Source organism: Grampus griseus, assembly GCF_964374135.1.
Source record: "Grampus griseus genome assembly, chromosome: 5".
In the NCBI taxonomy this organism is placed as follows: Eukaryota; Metazoa; Chordata; class Mammalia; order Artiodactyla; family Delphinidae; genus Grampus; species Grampus griseus.
Window position 1 is genome coordinate 72,285,412 of NC_138998.1, and position 21,901 is coordinate 72,307,312.

General features: G+C 50.1%; 1 protein-coding gene and 1 pseudogene across 2 annotated transcripts; one reads left to right on the top strand and one right to left on the bottom strand.

Annotated features, from left to right (window-relative positions):
* Window positions 1-4,858: 4,858 nt before the first annotated feature.
* Window positions 4,859-5,090, bottom strand: LOC309823269 (cyclin-dependent kinases regulatory subunit 2-like; annotated as a pseudogene). Its single transcript has one exon. The product of its transcript is annotated as a cyclin-dependent kinases regulatory subunit 2-like (transcript).
* A 1,534-nt stretch (window positions 5,091-6,624) lies between these two features.
* ZDHHC19 (zDHHC palmitoyltransferase 19) lies at window positions 6,625-20,012 on the top strand (the record flags this gene model as incomplete). Its single annotated transcript, XM_082655309.1, has 8 exons — window positions 6,625-6,749; window positions 7,099-7,220; window positions 7,750-7,889; window positions 8,718-8,890; window positions 9,296-9,401; window positions 15,331-15,416; window positions 15,761-15,965; window positions 19,884-20,012. 8 exons carry the CDS (start codon window positions 6,625-6,627, stop codon window positions 20,010-20,012), a joined length of 1,086 nt encoding a protein of 361 aa, XP_082511435.1.
* Window positions 20,013-21,901: the final 1,889 nt, after the last annotated feature.

Below are 21,901 nucleotides of genomic sequence, written 5' to 3' on the forward strand. Positions count from 1 at the left end.
CCTTACAATTACTCTTATGAGGTAAATGCTATCTTTATTCCCACGTTACAGATAATGAAACTGAGGCTCAGAGGCGTTATGACACCAGGTTGGATAGAAAGACATGGAGGTGTGGAGAGAGGCAGAAGGGACCTGGGTCAGGGGCTGTGTTGAGACTCAGATGAAGTTTTCGATGGTAAAAAAACGGAAGAGAGAAGAAAAAAGGCCCATGAGAGGGTCAAGAGAATCAGTTCTGGGAAGGTAGAGAAATCCCCCCGCTCTGGGCTGGTAAGTAAATACAATCAGAGGAAGAAGTTACTGATGTGGACCAAGAAGACTCCCTCCTCCTGTCCCACAGCACCTCAAAATATCTCCTGAGTTTCAAGAAGAGCCCTCTCCCTTTTTACCCTTCTCCTAAAGTACAGTTCTCTGGACAGGACAATGTAGTGATCCAGGAGTCTCAGGGGCCAGTTACCTCCTAAGGTAGAGGGAAGGGCACAACACATAAGACAAGGGCACTAACCTCCGGAGGGTCAGTCGCCTGGGCCCCACCCTAGCAAGGCGCAGGCTGACTCAACTTCCTCAACCATTTCCACAGGAGTGTTCCATCCTCCCTGGGTCATTCATCTCTAGCCCGGTAAGAGGCCTTGAGCTTAACCGCCCAGAGCCCTGAACTTTAGACTTCCCTATAGGAGAACACAGTGTGCTGAGGATGTTCTCTGAAACTTCTTTGGGACAGAAATGGGGGGTCGGGGGTGGTGGAGGCAGGAGAGGAGGTTTGAAGAGCAGGAGGGAGTTGGAAAGGGAAGGCTGCTGGGCTGACACTCATGTTTCCGCAGCCGGGCAGCAGGCACTGGGAGGCCCAGGGGAGACTGGCTAATCCTCAGGATGGATGATGATGGAAGGAAGAATGGCAGGGAGTTGGTGAGAGGGAGGGCTTTAGTGCTGATGTGGTACTTCTGTCTGAACCAAAGTCCCTATCTTCTACACAGTGGGACCCATGAGTTAGTTAAGGCCGAGCCATCCATAGCTAAGGCATATCAGGAAGGTGACCTGGACCAGCCAATCAGGTTCTTCTCTTGCTAATTTAGGACTGCTAGCTGTCAAACACTGATTTTTAGAATCAAGAGAAACAAATTCTTTGGACTTCCCTGGTGGTCCAGTGGTTAAGACTCCGTGCTCCCAGTGCAGGGGCCCAGGTTCGAACTAGATCCTGCATGCAGCAACAAAAATCCTGCGTGCTGCAACTAAGACGCGGCACAGCCAAATAAATAAATAAATATTTTAAAAAGTAATAACCTATTAAAGAAAAAGAACGAATTCTTCACTTCATTTTTCTTTTTTTGGGTTTAATTTTCTCCACAAAACCATATGGTAACATGATAAGACATCTGTCACTTCAGTTTTGGCTTTCTCAGTGTAAGGGTAATTTTTGAAAAAAAAAAGACCAACCAACCATAAATTTCATCAGTTTTCCCTAGTACTCCTCAATCATTTTATATTTATTATTTTTTTAAATACTGTATTTCTTCTTTTTAAAAAAATTTATTTATTTTCTTTATTTCTTTGGCTGTGTCGGTCTTAGTTACAGCACACGGGATCTTCGCTGAGGGGTGTGGGCTTCTCTCTTAGTTGTGGCGTGCGGGTTTTCTCTCTCTGGTTGTGGCGTACGGGCTCCAGAGAGCATGGGCTCTGTAGTTTGTGGCACTAGGGCTCTCTCGTTGAGGTGTGCAAGCTGAGTAGTTGTGGCGCGTGGGCTTATTTGCCCTGTGGCATGTGGGATCTTGTGAGTGTGTGTGTGTGTGTAATGTCTTCATATGGCTTGGGTATCATGGTAATATTAACTTCATATAATGAATTAGGAAGTGTTCTTTCTTCTTTCCTCTTCTATGTCTTGGAAGAGTTTGAGAAGGGCTGGTGTTCATTATTCTTTAACGTTTGGTATAATTTACCAGTGAAGCCTTAGGCATTCTTTTTTGAAGAGTCTACCATGTTATCAACCTTATTGATATCCCATTCTTCAATTCTAAGCTGTTTTAGACTAGCCCCTTATTGGTTGATTACTTTGGGGGTCATTTAAATAATATTATCTCTTTAAAAAAAAACCCAGAATAAATAAACGAACCAAATCAAACCAAAACCAATCAGTTTTGGTTTGGTAACCAAGAGGTTACCAGAGGGTAAGGGGCGGGAGGGAGGATGAAATGCATAAAGGGGATCAACTGCATGTTGATGGATGGAAACTTTTGGTGGTGAACATACTGTAAGTGTATACAGAATTGGAAATATAATGTCCTACACATGAAAAGTATATAATGTTAAAACCAGTGTTAATAAAAATACAGTTTTTTAAAATTAAAAAAATTTAAATTGCATTCTAATATAATGCCTATCAACATCATAAGATGCTGCTTCTTTTGCAAGATTTAAAATGTCACTTTGCAATAAGTTGTCATTGTACCTGTACTTGGCATTGTTTTGCATTGCAGTTGAGATGTAAAAGGAAGATGCTAGTATTAAAGGAAAGGTGATATTTGAGTGGGGCCTCATTTCTCATTCATTAGTGAATATTTTTGTGTTCTGATGTTTTTGTTTACTACACAACATTATAAGTTTAGGGATTCAGATGATGACAACTAAGAACGCAAAAAGGCTCCTGAATTCTAAAACTACAAACATTGAAATACAGGGTGCTAAATTCAATAAATCAATGAAAGAAAAAGTCCACAAACAAACTCTAGAGATTAGCACATAGGGTGTTTATTAGGGGATGATTTTGGGACCAACACCTGTGGAAGGCAAGGGAAAGAAAGGAAAGGGAAGGAAGCAGGGCTGAGCAAAGGGAGAAGTCAATCTGTGGTAAGGGCCTAATAAAAGCCTCAGCCAACTGCAAGGTCACATGGGGGCTAGGATGGCCCTTCGGATTTGTCCTGCACTGGGGCAAAGTGTCTGGGCCTTTATAACCTCATGTTGGACCACTCCTTGGATGCAACCTGCCCCTGGAAGGAGGTGGGACCCTGGGTGAGGCAATTTTCTTTAGGGGAGGCAATCCCCAAAGCTGAGGCTGTTTTCTAGCCACTGGGGGGATAAGATCTTCATTCCTGAAGGGGGTTCTGGGAGGCATCTCATAGTGCTACCCGCAGATCTTAGTGCACATGAAGAACTTAGTATCTGTCGTAAGAGGGAAAGGAAAGCTTATTTGATAAATGATGCTGGAACAACCGATTATAACGACATGAGGAAAATACACGATTAGATAGACCTTTACCTTGTATCTTACCCTTACATTAATTTCAGGTAGGTTAAAGAGTTAAATGAAAAAGAAAACAAGAAATATAGTTAAATATTTATCAGATAGAAGGAGTTAAATATAGTTAAATATTTATCAGATAGAAGGAGGGGAAAGACATAGAAATAAGATAAGATGATGCTAAGGAAATGATCCATAGATTTGATTATATAAAAACAAAAACTTTATACACTAAATATTGCATGCAAAATTAAAAGGCAAACAATAATTGGGAACATATTTGTAATAAACACGACCAAAATTTTTAATATAAGAGAGCTCCTGCAAATCAGAAAGAAAAACCCAACACTCCCATCAAAAGCACAATGAGATATCATTTCATACCCATTAGGATAGATATTGTAAAAAAACAAACAAACAAAAACAGAAGAAAACAAAAAGTGTTAGCAAGGATGAGAAGAAATTGGAGCCCTTGTCCATTGTTAGCAGGAATGTAAAATAATGCAGCTGCTATGGAAAATACTATGGCAGTTCCTCAAAAAACTAAACATAGAATTACCATATGACCCAAAAGATTGAAAGCAGGAACCTGAATAAACATTTGTGCACGCATGTTCATAGCAACATTATTCACAATGGCCAAAAGGTGGAAACAACCTAAACGTCCATCAACGTTTAGGATGAATGAATAAACAAAATGTGCCGTATACATACAATTAAATATTGTTCAGTCTTAAAAAGCCAGGAAATTCTGATACATGCTACAACATACCAACTTCCAAGACTGCTGGAGCTCAAGGATGAACCTTGAGGACATTATGCTAAGTGGTATACGGCAGATACAAAAGGACAGATGTATGATTCCACTTTTGTGAGGTGCCTAGAATAGTCAAATTCATAGAGATAGGAAGTAAAACAGTGGTTACCAGGAACTGGGGAGAGAGGGAATGAGGAGTTACTGTTTAATGGTACAGAGCTTCCACTTGGGATGATGAAAAAGTTCTGGAATGGATAGTAGTGATGGTTTATACATAACATAAGTTTTATGTTATGTATATTTACCACAATAAGAAAAAGAGCTCAGGCAATTCACAAAACTACAATAAAATGACCTATAGATATATAAAAATATTTAATTTCATAAGTAATTTAAGGAGATATAAATTAAAAGATCAAGTTATCATTTGTCATCTATAAAATTGGAGAAATTATTTTACATTAATACCTAATTATAGTGTTAGTATTATGATATGGGTATGGTCATAATAGTATAAACGTGCACAAACTCTCTAGAAAGCATTTGTAAATTATGTAAAATATGTTTTATTTTAAATTTTCTTAAAATGTGACATACAAACTTTATTTAACAAAAGTAACAGGTAAAGTCAAACAGGCATTTATATTAAGAGAAAAACTGGCTAGAAGAAATTTTATCTTAACCACCTTATAGTTAACCTACCTGCAGTTGCATTTAACTGAGCTCTGTTGCTGTGAAGAATAGAGCTCATGCAGAGACATGGATGAACGATCTGTACATTTGTACATTTTCCAAGTATTCACTGAATACTACCTTATATACACATATACATTAAATTTAAAAAGATTTAATTGATGATCCCCAGATATACTTCATTTTTGTTGGCCTTTTGGAAGAGGTCGTATGAAGTGAAGAAAGTGTGCTTCTGGCTCATGAATCGTGTAATGAACCCAGCCTAGACTCCCAAGTCTCCTCCACTCCTCTTCAGACATCAGATGGGTTTAGGGTACATGTTTGGAAAGTTCTCTGGGTAACATGACACGCCAGCACCTCGTGGTGCTCATCGAAGTACTTGTTCGAGTAGCAGATCTGCTCGTGGGCCATCCTGCAGGCGGGCACTGGGCAGCACAAGACTGGAATGACAGGACGCGAAGAGTGGACGCAGGCGAGAGACACGTCCAAGTCAGGTAAGGCAACGACTCGACTCTGACATATGTTTTCAATATTCGTATTCATTGGCCCTAAATCCAACTGTTAGGAATCTATTGTAGGGAAACAGTTGGAGATGCAGGCATGTGGATAATGGCAGAAGGCACCGCTGGAACAAAGAATACAATGAAGTGAGGGAACAAGTTCTGTGAATATATGTGGCAGAGAATTCCAGGGAAAGAGAAGAGCAAGTGTGAAGAACCCAGGACTGGACTATACCACGTGTGTTTGAGGAACAGCATGGAGGCCAGTGTGCCTGGCGAGTGTGGAGTGAGTATGAGGCTGAATGTTGGGAAATGAGGTCAGAAAGTTAGTGGGGCCAGATCAGGGAGGGCCTTGAAGGCCATGGTAAGGACTTTGAACTTTACTCTGAGTTGGCAGGGAAGCAGTTGGAAGGTTCTAATCGGAGGCCACGATCTAAGTTTTAAAAGGACAGTTGCTGCATCTCAGTGGACTCCTCAGTTGGTTGGTGGTAGCAGATCTGAGGTTAATTGGTGGCACCCAAGTCACAGGTCTGTGTGTTAGCTGCAAGAGAGGCTTCGAATGCAAGTATCTGGCATTTTCAGGTTCAGTTGGGATGGAGAAAGTCTTTGCCCTTCATCAAGACTTATAGTTCAGGGATCCTCCAAACACAGAGGGGTTCAGATGCTCAGTGACTAAAATAAATGACAAGTATCAGTTGTATGTAACAGAAAACCCAGTTATTTTCTCACATAATAAACAGCTCAGAGGGAGGCGGTTCAAGGCTGGGGCAGTGACTCAGTGTCATTATTGTCATTCTGTTCGTGTCCCATGCTGACTTATTGCCTAATGGGTCGAGGTGGACCAAGCCCAGCACGTCCAGGTTCAAAACAGGAAGAAAGGGGCAAAGCTGCACCAACTGTGTCTTTTCCCCCTTTTATCAGGAAAGCAAAAGCCTTTCTAGAAACCCTCAGACATCCACTTATGTCTCATTGACCAGAATTGTGTTGTGAAGCCAAACCTGGAAACAAGGGAAGAGTTAGCTGCCTCCTCCCCCAAAGTGCAATTTTGTAACAACAACAAGGAAAAAATGGAGATAGAACAATGAACACCGTTTGCTTTGATTAGCACTGAGCCTGAAACGGTGAGTAGTATCACCCAGCTTCTCCCCACGTGTTGCTCTAATCTCATGTAGTCTCGAACCTCGCAGGGGCAGGACCTCTCTGTCCCCAGCACAAGTAGGGGTATGGTTTGCTGTTGGAAGTGACGGTCACAGATGGCAGACAGGGCTGCTGAAGGGCCCCTAGACCCCACTCTCCTCAGCCTCTGTGATGTCACACTGCGACTTCTTTCCCTCCACCCTGGGCTGTGGCTTCTGAGGCTGCTGTGGCCATGGGGCCCCTGGAGCCAGCAGTGGGGAGGGAGCCTGGGGGCCCTAGTCTCCCCTGGGGCCATGGGAGGTCCAGCCATGCCGCTCTTGAAGGAACCCCATAGCCCGCCTCAGGCCCCACCGCCCTGGATCCTCCCGAGCCTATTTGCCGCCTTCAACGTGGTGCTGCTGGTCATTTTCAGTGGCCTCTTCTTCGCATTCCCGTAAGTCTCCCACACAAGCTGACAGGTTTCTTACAGAGCAACAGAAAGGAAAACACATAACGATAGTATGGAGACAGGGAGAGTATAGAAGAGGGGTCAGGGAAAGGAAGAGGTTCTAGGCAGAGGGAACTGAACGTGCGAAGGCACAGAGGTACAGAGTGCTTGGTGCACCTGGGAGCTGCGGGTGGCTGGTAATACTCGATGACCTTTGGTGGAGTTTCTATGGATCTGTCACTAGCCTGGATATTTAGACCAGGATTTATGGTCTGGGGGTCCTGACCCGGTGGACTGGGTCCTGGGGGAGCTTCAGGCCACCCCAGATCAGGGCTGACTCCTACTCTGGTCTCAGTTGCAGGTGGCTGGCCCAGAACGGGGAATGGGCCTTTCCCATCGTCACAGGCCTCCTCTTTATCCTCACCTTCTTCAGTCTCGTTTCACTCAACTTCTCAGACCCTGGCATCTTGCATCAAGGTGAGACATTGGCCCCCTGGGAGAAGGAGGCAGCACCCGAAGGGCTCCTGCCTGCTGGGATGACTCCTAAAGTGCTCCTTCCATCTCCCCGCCTGGGGCCTCAGGACCCCTTCACCCCATGTCCTCGTGTGCTCAAGCCACAGAGGTGTGGAAAAACAGAACTTTGGAGGTTTTCCAGTAGCCTTGGAGGGGAGGGCTAGGGTAGGCTGGGTAGAGAAGCCAGCTCTTCACAACCACTCAGTTTTCTCTTCCTCCTTCCTACCACACAGATTCCTTAAAGCATCGCTCACAGTGGCAAAGGCCTGAGTTCTCAAAGAACTCCTCGGGCTGGAAACCCACCTTCCCTTTGACTGCCAGCCTCTCTAAGCTTGGCCAGCTTGCTCAGTGGGGACTAAGGAGTCCCCTGCCCACCTGGTCCCCACCCTTCTTGGAGCCCAGTGATGCTGTGGGGCTGCGTGCCCACACCCTTCTGCTGCAGCAGACTGACAGAAGGGCCTCTTGCTGCTGCTCAATCCCTTTCCCATGCCAGGCTCCAATGAACAGGGCCCCACGATGGTGCATGTGGTATGGGTGAACCACAGGGCCTTCCGCCTGCAGTGGTGCCCTAAGTGCTGCTTCCACCGTCCGCCCCGGACCTACCACTGCCCCTGGTGCAACATCTGTGTGGAGGTAAGTGCCTCTCACCTGCCCACCTACCCTCCCAGCACCTGCCGGGGACCAGGAGGCCCACTCACACGGGGGCCTGTGGTCAGTGTGAAACTACTTCCAGGACTGCTAAAGACCAAGGGTGGCAGTAATTCCCAGTCACTCTTGGTCACTCATACAAGTCACTGCCACTGTGCCTGCACCTTTCCTGGGAGGCTGGCCCTTTCTTGCACTGGTGCTGACATGCAGAGGGGCATCCACATCTATGCTGGGCCTGGTCAGGCCAGGGGAAGGAAAGATACCCCTGACTTATCGAGGGCTCACTGACACTAGATGCCCGAGGCCCTCAGGCAGGTTGCAGGCCTGGCCAGGGGAACTTTGCCTGTCCTCTTCTGGCTGTCCAGGCCAGAGGGTCTCCTGGTCTCCTGGGCTCTAAGTGCACAGCCTGCAACAGTTTACCAATGTGCTGTCTTAACTGGTCCTTACAACCCTGGGAGACTGGCTGGGCAAGGATGTTATTATTAGGCTCATCCGGTGGATAAGAAAACAGAGGCCCAGAAATATTCTATGTCCTGCCTGAAGTTACACCAGGATGTGTCCCAGAGAAGACTAGCAGGCCCCGGCTCTAAAGGCCTCTTGACATGAAACTATGTGAGCCACAGAGCCGTATGGTGCTCTAACCACAGAAATGCCAGCAGTGTTAGGGACTTTGTGGCTCAGTGTCTCCCTAGGAATGGGAGCCAGTGCATGAGGCCAAGGGCTTAGAGGGTGGGGGTAAGGCCTCAGATTTGGGGGCAACGGAGCCTGAGTCAGAGGTTGGGTCCTCGAGGTCCCCCTCTCCCTCTCACCTAGGACTTTGATCACCACTGCAAGTGGGTCAATAACTGCATTGGTCACCGCAACTTTCGCTTCTTTATGCTGCTCGTCCTGTCACTATGCCTCTACTCAGGTGCCATGCTGGTCACCTGTCTGATCTTCCTGGTGCGCACGACCCACCTGCCCTTCTCCATGGACAAGGCTATTGCGTATCTGAGGGGCTGCGGGACCCACGAGGGGAGCTGTGGGGAGGGCGGAGACAGCGGAGGAGGCGGGTCACGGGGAGGGGGCGGTGCAGAGGTAGTGGTGGGCGGGGTTTTCCGCGAAGCCGCTCGGGAGGACCAGTGTGGGACTAGGTGACGGTGGGTAGAGTCGGGCAGGTGGGTGGGGATAGGAGGAACTGCAAAGGGGTGAGCATCTAGCAGGGTCAAGGAGGGGAAGTGCTAGAGGTGGCACAGGGGCCTGGACAGCAGGGTGAGGTGAGGTTTACACTGGGATAGAGCGCAGAGAGAGGGTGGGCGGGGCTCGTGGGCGGGGCAGTTTGGGGTCGGGGTGGGTGAAGGGCGGGGCCGAGGAGGACTGGCCGGAGGCGCTGTTCCTTAGCCGGTGCGCAGCATCGTGGTGGCTGTACCCGCCGCCGGCTTCCTGGTGCCACTCTTCCTGCTGCTGCTGATCCAGGCCATGTCGGTGAGCGCGGCCGAGCGCTCCTACGAGGGCAAGGTACGTGGGGCCGAGCGGGGCGCCACTATATCGGGCTGTGGGTGGTCACCTTGCCCCTTCCGGACTTCCGCACTTTCCGCTTTCTGCAACGCCCTGGTCTTTGATGGCCTGACTTCTCTCGAAGGTGCCTCATTAGTCCTTCCAGACCCAAATTCAGCTCAGATCTCACGTCCTCCTGGAGGTTGGTGGTCACTCTCCTTCCTGGGTGCGCTGCGTCGAAGGTGCGCTACTGTGTGCTAGGCGCGTGCTCATTATTTTGAGCTATGGGCGGGAAGGTGAGTAAGGCTGCCTCCTGCACTTGCGTTGACAAGGAACCGGAAATCAGAGTAACCCTCGCCAGACACCCGCGAACACTCTGGGAGAGGGGCCTGCCTACGTTGTGTAGCACAGACTCAGAGAGAGCACTGAGAGTTCAGTGAGGACTTCAGTGTAGGGTAGGACGTGCCACTTAGTGGTTTCGGACGGGCATAAATCGAGGGAAGGGCATTGCAGTGATGGGCAAAGCTTTTAGAAAAGTTGGGAAGCCTGAAAGCCTGTGGAATGTTGATAGGATGATGAGGAAACAGTTCTATTTGGAGCAGCTGTGGCATGGGCAAGTGGTCTGCCTGGGATTGGCCAGATTTAAAAGGCAAAGAAGTCAGGTGGATAATTTAATCTTGGTGCAGTGGAAACCCGGGAGCCTTGATAGGGTTTTTTCTTTACATACAGTAAAACTTACCCTTTTACGTGCACAGTTGTGTGAATTTTGACCAACTCATAAGTCCTGTAACCACTGCCATAACCAAGATTTAGAACAGTTCCATCAACCCCAACCCCCCCCACCCCCAAATTCCCTCATGGCCTTTTGAGTCAGTTTCTTTCCCTATCTGCAGCCCCTGGCAACCACTGATTTGTTTTCTTTTCTTTTTTTTTAATTTATTTATTTTTGGCTGCGTTGGGTCTTTGTTGCTGCACCGCGGACTTTCTCTAGTTGCGAGGAGCAGGGCTACTCTTCGGTGCGGTGCGCAGGCTTTTCATTGCGGTGGCTTCTCTTGTGGAGAATGGGCTCTAGGGCGCGCAGGCTTCAGTAGTTGTGGCACACGGGCTCAGTAGTTGTGGCTCGCGGGCTCTAGAGCACAAGCTCAGTAGTTGTGGCGCACGGGCTTAGTTGCTCCGCGGCATGTGGGATCCTCCCGGACCAGGGCTCGAACCTGTGTCCTCCGCATTGGCAGGCGGATTCTTAACCACTGTGCCACCAGGGAAGTCCCCACTGATTTGTTTTCTGTCCCAATAGTTTTTCCTTTTTCAGAATCTCACATAAATGTAATCATAGCTTTTTGAGTCTGGTTTCTTTCACTTAGCATAATGCATTTGCGATTCATCCATGTTGTTGCCCACATCAGGAGCTTCCTCCTTTTTATTGCTGTGTGGTATTCCATCATATAGCTGTGCCACAGCTTGTTTACCCATTCACCAATTGAAGGATATTTGGGTTGCTTCCAATTTGGGGTGATTATAAATGAAGCCACTATAAGCATTGGTGTACAGGCATGTGAACACAAGTTTTCATTTTTGGGGGGGTATAGACTTAAGGCTGGCATTGCTGGGTCATATGGTAACTGTATGTTTAACTTTATAAGAAACTGCCAAATTGTCTTCCAAAATGGCTGCACCATTTTGCATTCCCGTAAGGAATACATGAGAATTCCAGTTGCTCTGCATCATTAACATTTGGCTTTGTCAGTTTTTTTAAAAATTTAGACAGTCTAATAAATGTGTAGTGACATTTCATTGTGGTTTTAATTTGCATTTTCCTAATGACTAATGATTTTGAACATCTTTTCATGTTCTTATTTACCATCAGTATGTCTTAGATTAAATATCTGTTCCAGTCTTTTGCCCATTAGAAAAATTGGGTAGTTTTCTTAATATTGAGTTTTAAGAAATCTTTATTTATTCAGGATTCAGACATGTGGTTTGCAAATATTTTCTCCGTGTCTGTGGTTTGTCATCTCATTTTTCTCAACAGTGTCTTCCAAAGATCAGAAGTTTTAAATTTTGAAGTATGTTATCAGTTTTTTCTTTTCTTTTTTAAATACGTTTTCCTTTTATTATTATTTTTATTTATTCATTTATTTGGCTTTGCCAGATCTTAGTTGCAGCACATGGGATCTTTTAGTTGTGGCACATGGGATCTTTAGTTGCACCATGCGAACTCTTAGTTGTGGCATGTGTGATCTAGTTCCCTGACCAGGTATTGAACCTGGGCCCCCTGCATTGGGAGCACAGAGTCTTAGCCACTGGACCACCAGGGAAGTCCCTCTATCAGTTTTTTCTTCTATAGATTGTGCTTTTGGTGTGTAATTAAGAAATCTTTCCTTAACCCAAGGTCACAAAGATTTTTCTCATACGTTTTCTTTTAGAAGTTTTATAGTTTTAGGTTTTATATTTAGGACTATGATTCATTTGGGGTTAAATTTTGTATATGATGCAAGGTATGGTCAAGATTTTTTTTTTTTGCTTATGGGTTTTTTTTGTGTTTTTTTTTTTTGCTTATGGGTTGTTCACCATTTTTTGAAAAGACTATCCTTCCATTGAGTTGCCTTTGAACACTTGTCAAAAATCAATTGAATATAGAGGTGTGGGTGTATTTCTGGACTCTCTGTCCTTTTACCAGTATCATACTGCCTCGCTTAGTAGCTTTATATTGTCTTGAAATCATACAATGTGAGTTCTTCAACTTTGTTCTTTCTCAAAGTTCTGTCGGCTATTCTAGTTACCTTGATTTTCCATATAAATTTTAGAAGCGGCTTGTCAATTTCTGCAAAAAATGTTTGCTGAGATTTTCATTTGGATTGTGTTGAACCTAGAGATCAATTTTGAAAATGGACATTTTAACAATATTGAGTTTTTGAACCCATGAAAGTAGTATAACTCTCCATTTATTTAGGGCTTCTTTGATTTCTTTCATTAATGTCTTACAGTTTTCATCGTGTAGATCTTGACTACATTGTGTTAGATTTTTTCTAAGTATTTCATTTTTGTGTGCTATTATAATTTTTAAAAATTTCATTTCCATTTGTTTATTATAAGAAAATACAATGGATTTTTGTTTATTAGTCTTGAATCTTGCAATTTTTCTAGGCTCACTCATTAGTTCTAATAGTTTTTTTGTTGATTCTACATAGAAAATCATGTCATCTGTGAAAAGGACAGTTTCATTTCTTCCTTTCCAATGTGTATGGCTTTATTTCCTTTTCTTTTCTTACTGCACTGTCTTGGACTTTCAGTACTGTGTTGATTAGGAGTGGTAAAAGTGAACACCCTTGCCATGGGATTCCTTCCACATGGCAATGACTTGACTAAAGGCTGTTTTAGGAAGACTGTCGTAGGTCACATCAATGAGGGAGGGGCCTGAGACCTTGAGACAGCTGAAAGGACAGAGGAACCCTCTTTGCCCACCATTTCCCATCCTTCCAGTCACCACTTAATCACTCCACCCCACCCATATTTGGTTCCCAGCCCACCTGTGACTCCTCTGTGCAGCCCTGACTCATCAGCTCCCTGTGGTCTGCATGTCTTCTCTCTCCAGCCTCAGTCCCTCATTTCAGCCTCTCCTGGGCAGCATTCTCCCTTCCCATGTCCTGTGGTTCTTCTAGCCCAGGTCAGGCCATAGGCCTGCCCTCCCTCCCCTGCTCAGATGGGGCTGTCCTAATCCAGGATCTCCAGCCTTAAGAAACCTAAATGTGATCTGCACTCTGTGATTCACCAGGCAGGGCTCTTTCCCATTACCAGAACCCATTTCAGGCATTCTTCACACACCTCAACTTTATTGCCTTCTTACCTCCATCCCTTGACCACAACTTCTGCTGGGCCACTTGCTTAGATCACGAGGGCTCTGGAGCCAGACCACATAAATTCAAATCACAGCTTCACAACACACCAGCAGGGAGATCTTGGCTGTGTTACTTAGCCATCTGGTACCTCAGTTTCCCCATCCGTAAAAGGGGACAGCATGGGTTAATGTGTGTGAGATACATAGAACAGTGGCTGGTGTGAGTAAGTGCCCCATAGGTCATCATTATTGCCATTCCTTCCCATCATCAGTACACATGTTCTTGTCTCTCACATCTTAAAAACAAAGCAAACATCCCTTAACATCGCAGACATCCCCTGTTGTACTCTCCCCTCCAGCGCAACCAGATTTCCTGAAAGCATTGGCTGTGCTCACTAGCGTCGTTCTTCACCTTCCTCAGCCCACTTCAGCCCAGCCTCCGTCCTTACTGTCATACTGATGCTGCACTCTCCAAGTGGCCAAAGCCAGCGGGCAATCCTCAGACTAATCTTTCCAGGCTGCACAGAGCAGCATCTGAAACAGAACGTACCTGCTGTGGCCCTTCCCCAGCCTCTCAGGGTCCAGCTCTCTCTGCTGCCCTGGGCTGCTGCTTCCCTGCCTGCACCTTGGAGTGTTGGCCGGGCGGCCTGCTCTTCTCACCAATCCCCTCTCTGTGCTGCCCTGACCACTCCCCAACTGCCCTCAGCACCCTGAAAGTTAAGGCTGGCCTTGTTGTCTGTGGTGTGTCCTCAGTCCCCAGAGCAATGCCTGGAACAGTGTTGAGGTCCCCAAATATTTATGAACAAATGAGTGAACCTACAAACAAAGGAATCCATAATGCTTTGGGAGAGAAGGAAAGAGAGAAAGAGAGAGAAGTCTGACTCCCCGATCCCTGGGGAAGAAGGGGAGAGAGAGCAGAGGCAGCAGGGAATTGGGCAGGAGATGGGGCGAGTAGATACCCACTTTGGTTTTGGTCTGTGGAGCATGAGGGCGTTTGAGATACAGAACTGGAGCAGGAGACCAGGCCTGAAGCCGGTGAGAGAGGACGGTCTGGGAACTTCCGAGCTGTTGGATTCCCTTCATGGATGAGGGTCCCATATGGGGAGAGAAAGGGCTCTACTTTATTAGTCAGTTCTTATGAATTCATTAAACAATTCCCATCCCTTTAAGCACTGAGCAATCAACATTTTTCTATTCTTCGTGTACATCTAATAAATCAAAATTTATTTCTCTAGATTTAAAATTCTGATTGTAAGTTTAATCAAACTCTTCTAACCATTTAATTAAAATTGAGAGTAGAATGCCAGTTTCCCTTAAGTTCTTGAAACACCTTAAAGTAGGGAGAACTCAAAAAATCACAATGGTTAAGGGCATGGGACACAGGCGAGCTGGTGGTGGGCAGAGGTGCTCTTGGGCCACTTTAGGACGTGACAAACACTTTGTAGCTAAGGCTCTTGAGGTCCCCATGAGACAGCCTGTGCTGGGAAGGAGGAGGGGGCGAGGCTGATGGGCAGAAGGAGGGGAGGAGGAGAAAACCTGGTCAAGAGTTTCCAGGGGAGGACTTGACCTTTGGGCTTGACATTGGTCAAGCATTGGGTGCTCAGGAGCTTCAGCCCAGATTTCCAAGGCCATGTGATTTTGCTTAGGGAAATAGGATTAGGCACCACAAACTGTCCTTCCAGATAGTGAAATTCAGTGAAGGCACAATTTGAGGAAGAATGAGATGTGGGAAAGTAGAGGAGTTGAGGGAACATGGGTGGAGAACTGTCTTTGGAGTAGTTTATCAGCAAAAGGAAGATCCAAAAGGATCTGGAAGGAGGTAGCAGGAGGATGTGTGTGGCCAAATGAGACAGTGGGGGAGGACAGTGCGAAAGGGGATACAAGGTGATGGGGAGGGATCCCTGAGCAGGCAGGAGAGGTGGGTGCAGTGCCAGAGCTGCTCAGAAGTGGGTTGGGGACGCCGCGCCTGACTCTCCTGGCTCCTCTGTCCTTGGAGTCTTGCTGCAGCCCTGGGCTGAGCTGACCGGTGCAGGGAGGGCCGGTGGGGGTGGCCTGCCCAGTCCTGCTGGATCTGAGCTCTTCTTCCTGTCCTCGACCCCCCACACCCCCGCCCAGTGCCGATACCTGGAAGGACACAACCCCTTCGACCATGGCTGTGCCAGCAACTGGTATTTAACAATTTGTGCACCGCTGGGACCCAAGTGAGTTGGCAAAGCAGAGGCCTGAGCGGTGGCCCCTGGCGCGGGTGGGGTGGGGTGAAGCTGGGGCGTCTCCGCTGGCCCCTTAGCATAGCTCCCAGCACCTTACGCTCACTATTTTCCTTCTTTTGGAGTTTTCTCCAGGGCATTGTGGGAGTCTCTGGAGCTTCCCCTTCCTTGCCTCTGTGGGTTCTTGCTCCAAGAAATGGGGTTAGAGGGGCATGGCAGCCTGGATGAGATTGGTGACAGCTCCCTGCAGGGCCATGCCCAGGCTGTGTGCTCCCCAGGCTGAGGGGGACCAGGCCAGGAGGGCCACAACCACTCGCATCTGGCTTGTTGCTCCCCAGGTACATGGCCGAAGCTGTCTGGCTGCAGAGAGTGGTGGGGCCTGATTGGGTGCCCAGGCAGAACCCTCACTTCCCGATGTGCCCCTCCGCGCACAGTCCCCCAGACCTCCCTGGGCCTGGGTCTGGCCCCCAGTCCCAACCTCTGGGTCTCAACCAACCAGGCAAGGGGCCCCCAGGGAGTGGTGAGGCTGCAGCCCTCCAGGAGGTGAGGAGTGTGTGCGTGTGTGTGTGTGTGTGTGCAGCATGCATGTGTGCCTGTGTGTGTTGGGAGGGGGCGTCTGCAGATTGTACAGGTGTTGGGAGAAGCCCCCCAGTGTTGGGCTGGCCCTGAAGCTGGAGCACTTAGAGCTCGAGAGAGGGGCATTACAGGCCTGAAGAGTGTTGACAGTAGAGTCACAGGCCTCCAGAACACACCAGGGGTCCCTGGAAACACAAAGGGAAAAGGCTGCACCACTCACTTGCTGGGTGGCCTTGGACCAGTCACTTACACGTTCTGGGCCTCAGTTTCCTCAGCTATTTATGAGGATTGAGACTAGTCCAGTGGTTTATAATTGGCGGGGGTGGGAGAGGGGGAATTCCTTTACTAAAAGGCACCTTCTACTCTGAAGCCCAGTCTATGAACCACGTGGAAGTGGAGCGTTAAGAGTGATGTAGGGGTGGGTAACCCACAGCCCCTCCAGAGCCCCTGCAGTGACATTCTGGGGTGCCATCCCACTCCCTTTGCTCTGCCTGTTGGTGGGTGACAGTCTGGGCAGTTTCTTGCTCCCCAATGGGTGGCCTGCGGGGCGGGGCTTAGGGAGAGCCCCCATCCCCCCCACTGTGTGTTTAGCTCCACGCCAGCCCGGTGCTGCCCCTGCTGCGAGAGGCCCCCAGACGAGGCTCCGCCTACCTCTTGACCTTTCGCACTGGGAGATGCCAGGAGCCCCCGCAGCCGAACCTCACCTCCTGAGCCCCTTGTGGAGACCTCTGTGCCCTGCCCTTGCCCACTCGCCTGGCGGGAGTGCTGAGACCACCCCCCCCCCCAAAGCCCATTAAATACCCTTTGCCAACCTCCTACAACTGCCCTGCTGCACTGTCTGTCCTCGATGCGAGGGAGTGTGGATGAGGCGGGCTCTGAAGGGCTGGGACGAAGCCCCTGGGAGGGAAGAGCCAGGGCCTTCTGCGACCTCGGGCAAGACACTCAACCTTGCTCTCATCCTTAAAATGGGGCAACCATAACAGCCACAGCGACGGCTGGAGACTATGGAAGAGAAAACCCAGCAATGCCGGGGTGTGAGCCCGAAGTCCTGCCTCTGCCCTGCACCACCCCTGTCTGGCTGCAGGCGGCGCCCGTCACCTGGGAATTCGCCAAGACTGGCCCGGTCCAGCCGTGACCCCTGGAGCCTCGCGGGTGGGCTGGTCCCCCTGCCTCATCCCGGGTGGGGTGGGTGGGTGGGAGTATTCTCCGTCACAGACCAGCCCTGCAACTTTCCTGCAGGTGGGTCTCACCCAGCCATTTCCTCCTGCTGTGGGGAGTCAGATGCTGGTTCTGGTCCTGTCCCTGGCGTGGGTCCCAGGCTCTGTGAGTCTGTGTGTGTGGGTAGGTTGGGGTGAATGGAGGGAACCAAGTCAAACTGTGGCTCCTCTAGTGGCCAGAGCGTGACTTTGGGAATGGAAATAATGGCACCTTCCAGGAAGGCTGTCAGGATGAAACGAGGTGGTTCGTGAGAAACACCAGGTACACAGTAGGCACGCAATGAATGCAGCCAGTAGGATTATGATGATTTTCTCCACCACACAGCTAGCAGGCCACTCAGCATCCCTCCAAGGACCACCTTCTCAGAATTACCTGGGCCCCAGACCACGGGCTCAGAATCTCAGGGTGGGGGGAGGACAGGAATCTGAACCTGAATTACCGTCAAGTGCTCCATGGGATCCTACCACCCTGAAGTTACCGAATTGCTGCCTTAGGAGGTGAAGATGGACACTGACCACACTGCTTCCTCTCCCCCGTGTACCCAGGTGAAGTGGGGTGCGGTGAAGGTGAGAGGGAAGGACACCACCAAAGGGTCAGATGAGCACCCCGGGGGCCTGTGAAGGTGTGTGTCTGTGTGTGCACATGTGCTTGTGTGTTGAGGGCCCGGTCTGGGGAGGTGGGTGACCTACGATGCAGGATTCGGCTCTGTTTCTCTCTATGCTGGGACGCCTTCAAAGCTGCCCTTCCCTCTTCCTCCCGCCCTGTCTTTGGCAGCCCCAGGCCCAGCCTCGCCCACCCCTGTGGCTCTGGTTCTCCGGCTCCTGGCCAGCTTCATTCAACCCAGGGTCTCCAGTTCTTTCTCCTTTGCCTTGGTCCCAGGGTCTCCCCAGTCCCAAGCCCCCCTTGGGGTTCAAGCCTTTTCTCAGCTCTCTCAGGGTTAACCTTGGGTTCTGGGGAGGGATGCAAGGTACTCACTGCCATAGAAAAAGGCAGCCCAGTTTCAGCTTTGTTGTAAATGGCCTCAGTGGCCACATTTAAAATCCTTAGGGCCACGTTTACACCTAAAGCTGAAGCAGGTTTTCCTGTCTAGGAAGCCCACAGTCCATGGTCACGGGGTGAGGGGATGAGGGCATGAGACTTTCTGAGCCCCAGACCGCAGGGTATATGTGCTACACAGATCTGCATGAGTGGCCTCTGTGCGTGTGTTCAGCTCAGCCCAGGCTGCTCAGCAGTGAGGAGAGGCCCTCAGTCCTCCTCCCAAATGGGAGTCCTCAGGGTGGTCTGGGTCTCCGCCAGAGAGGAAGAAGATTCAGGAACCTGGGCCAAAGCCTGGATGGAGGGATATTCATGGAACTGGCTGGGTGCCCAAATGGTGCCTGCCCAGAACCCCAGCTCCACAGGGCGCTGAGAAGGCCGGGCCACAGAGTCTGGGGTGGCCCAGTCCTGCCTGACCTGCTGCCGTCCTTCCGTGGTCCTGGCTGCTTCATCAGGACTGTACCTACCGGGTCCCTGTCTCCAGCTCTACAGGGGGCTCATTCTGTCTCAGGCAGGGCCTCGCAGGTCCTCAGTCACACGTGAGTCACCTCCCCCCACAGCCTGGGCCTCATTTTCTCACTGGGCAAGGACGTAACCTCCCTCAGATTCTCAGAGGTGGCCATGTCCCCTCCCGCTCTGGGATGTAGATGCTGGGTCTCTGGGCCCTCCCAACCTGACATTTCTAGGATTTCTTTAGGAAAGCCCCCTGGATCAGGCTCTTCTGCTCCTGAAGGTGTAAGCAGACCTAGCTCACCCTTTCCTGTGACTCCCCACACCGTCTCCCCTAAGCCTTGGGCGCCCTCAGAGATTCTTTCCGGCCAGGCTGGAGGCCTCAGTTGAGCTGCACCACCTTCCCTTTCTACCTCCACGTTTCTGCCGAACCTGCCCTTGATGCCCAGACACACCCCTCGCAGTCCTTGGCCCACTGATACGGGGAGGGGTGTTATCAGGGCCCGAAAATGGGGCCAGCTCTCCACACACAGCCTGGAAGCCCTGCCGTCCCTGCATTCCCTTGGACAGGAACCAAGGAGTGGTTTGGGCCCCAACCCTGCAGGGCTGCCAGGTGCCCACATGTCTGGAGCCCCTCTGAGAGGTCCCCAGGCCACTCCTGGAACCTGAAGAAAGGAGGGTCGGATGGGTCAGAGGCCTGGACTGTAAACAGGAAGGGCACTCTTTCTTCTCCTGGAGGCCTGGTAACTTGGCTCCCATAGGCAAACTCACAAAAGTGACAACAATAGTAACAATCGTTACTGGAAGCAGCCACCCCCTTGTCATCTCTATACCTTTCCTCCATGACCTTCTAGAAGGTCAGAGTGTATGTGGGGTGGGAAGAGCATTGGGCCAGGAGTTGGGAGGCCTGAGTGTCACTCAGCTTTGCTACCAACTAGTATGTTATGGGAGCGAGTCTCTTCCCCCTGCTTGGCCTCAGCTCCCTCGTCTGTAAACAGGATGACCATGGTGGCTAGCTCACAGGTGGCTACAGGATCCTAACTCTTTAGAGCTGGAAGGGACTTAGGGGTCATGTCATCCAGCTGCCCCTCCACCCTCAATTTCACAGATTTTCACTAGAGAGGGAAGGGATTGCCTAGGGTGACACGGTGTCCAAGCCAGGCGCGCTCTCTCTGTTTCCAGGCTGCCTCTCCCACTCCTGCTCCAGGGACCATTTCAGAGGAGGAAGACCTTGAGCAGCGTCCTCAGGGCCCCCCTACCAGTCGCCAGAGAGCCAGGCAGCACGTGTTAGCACAGGGCCTGGGGACCTGATAAGAAGGCAGGCTTAACCCTGACCCCAGCTCTGCTGGGAGCGATAATGACGCCCTGCTGCCTTGTGCTCAGCCCTGCCCTGCCCTGCCTTGCCCACCCCACCCAAGGGGGCCCTGCCAGTGGCTGAGGGTGGGACAGATAGGACAGAGGAGGTGGCTGCGGCATGGGATCGGGGGGCCAGAATCCTAATACCTCCCAGAGTACAGGCCCCTCGCTGGCTGACCCTCCTGGGCACCCGGGCACCGTGCCTGACACCCAGGTGATGCTCCAGCGACGCCCACATCCTCCTCCAGTTCCCGCAGGCCGAGCGCGGTGGAGGGAGGAGGCTGGGCTGAAGGTGTGCCAGGCCTGTCCTGAATAACAAAACTTTACTGAGCCCCACCGGGCTAGGGCTTGGGCTCAGTGATTCACATGATCTCCTTTAATCCTCACAGCAACCCCCGAAGTTGTTATTCTTGTCTTAGAGTTGCGGAAACCGAACTGAGCAAACAAGCCACTTCTCCGCGGTGGCACTGCTTCTAAGCGGCAGAGCCAAGCTCCTTTAGCCTTTGTCACGACACTGTGCTTCACAGGCAGTTATATTTTATTTCAACTTAGAGTAGTGGCTAAGGCATGGGCTCTGAAGCCAGCCGGCCGGCCTGCTTTCCTGCTGTGTAATGGGATGAATCATTGCCTCTACTGTGCCTTTATGAGGATTCGGTGTGCAGCGCACGTGGAGAGCTTGACCCCAGCGTGGGCACGTGGTAGGTGCTTACTCAATGGTAGTGATTGTCGCCGCACTAGGAACCAGGTGATGCCTGGGTCGGGACTCTGTGACCTGCTAGGGCCTTTGCGATGCCAGTCACAGTGGCTGCCGTTTGGTGTGGGTTTCCTGGTGGCCGGGGAGCAAAGGAGAAGGGCTGCTTCGGAGGGGAGGTTTGTGGTGTTTTACAGAAAATCAAGCAATGTTTGTGTCCCCCCGGCCAACGGGGAATGGAGGTGTGGGCTGAGTGTGTTCAAGGGAACAGCAAGATAACCACCCAACGGCTCTGCCCCCCTTCATGGGAGAGGAGGTTTCCGCTTAAGAAAGCACCCTGTTGCATCTGTTTCGAGGCCGGGCAGTGCCCGGGCTGAAGGAGGCCAAAGCTGTGGTCATCTGAACCCTGTGTCCGGGCCTCGCTCAGAGCCACCGCTGCCGCTTCTGCCAGCTCTGCCCTCTCTCTGTAGCCTCCCAGTCTGTCCGTGTCTGTCTTTGCCTCACCTCTTCTCACCTTTCCACTCCATCTCCTCTCTCTCCTCCCCCTCTTCCTCCTTTCACTGTCTTCCACGCTCTTCCTGTGTTCACTCTGTCTCTCTCCCGACCCGTCACCACCTTTCCTGGACAACAGCTTCCAGGAACACAAAGTAAACGGTCTGACAATTTTCAAGTAATAACTTTCAACTGTGATTCTTGGAAGCCCTTGGGCCCGGGCATGGAAACCTCCAGAACTCTGGGCCAGGCCAGAGGCAGGGCCTGCACAGGGCGCCTTTGTCTGTCTCTGACCGGGGCCTCCTCCAAGCCAGGCACACGCTTTCTCAGCTGCTTCTGGTTGGGACCGTTTTGCTGCTGACATTGGAGATTCCCACACTGGAAGGGGTATTCCCACATTGAATATCTAGCTTATTTCTCAGTGAGAAGAAAACCAAGGCACTGGCACTCAGGGAGAGGTTCAGCAGGGTTTGCCCTGGGGTCACGCAGCTAAGTAGAGGCCAGGCGAGGCTGGGTCCCCATCTCCTGCTTCTCAGCCCTTTCCACCACCCGCTGTGGGTCAGAGGCCGGATGGGTCAGAGGCCTGGACTGTAAACAGGAAGGGCACTCTTTCTTCTCCTGGAGGCCTGGTAACTTGGCTCCCATAGGCAAACTCACAAAA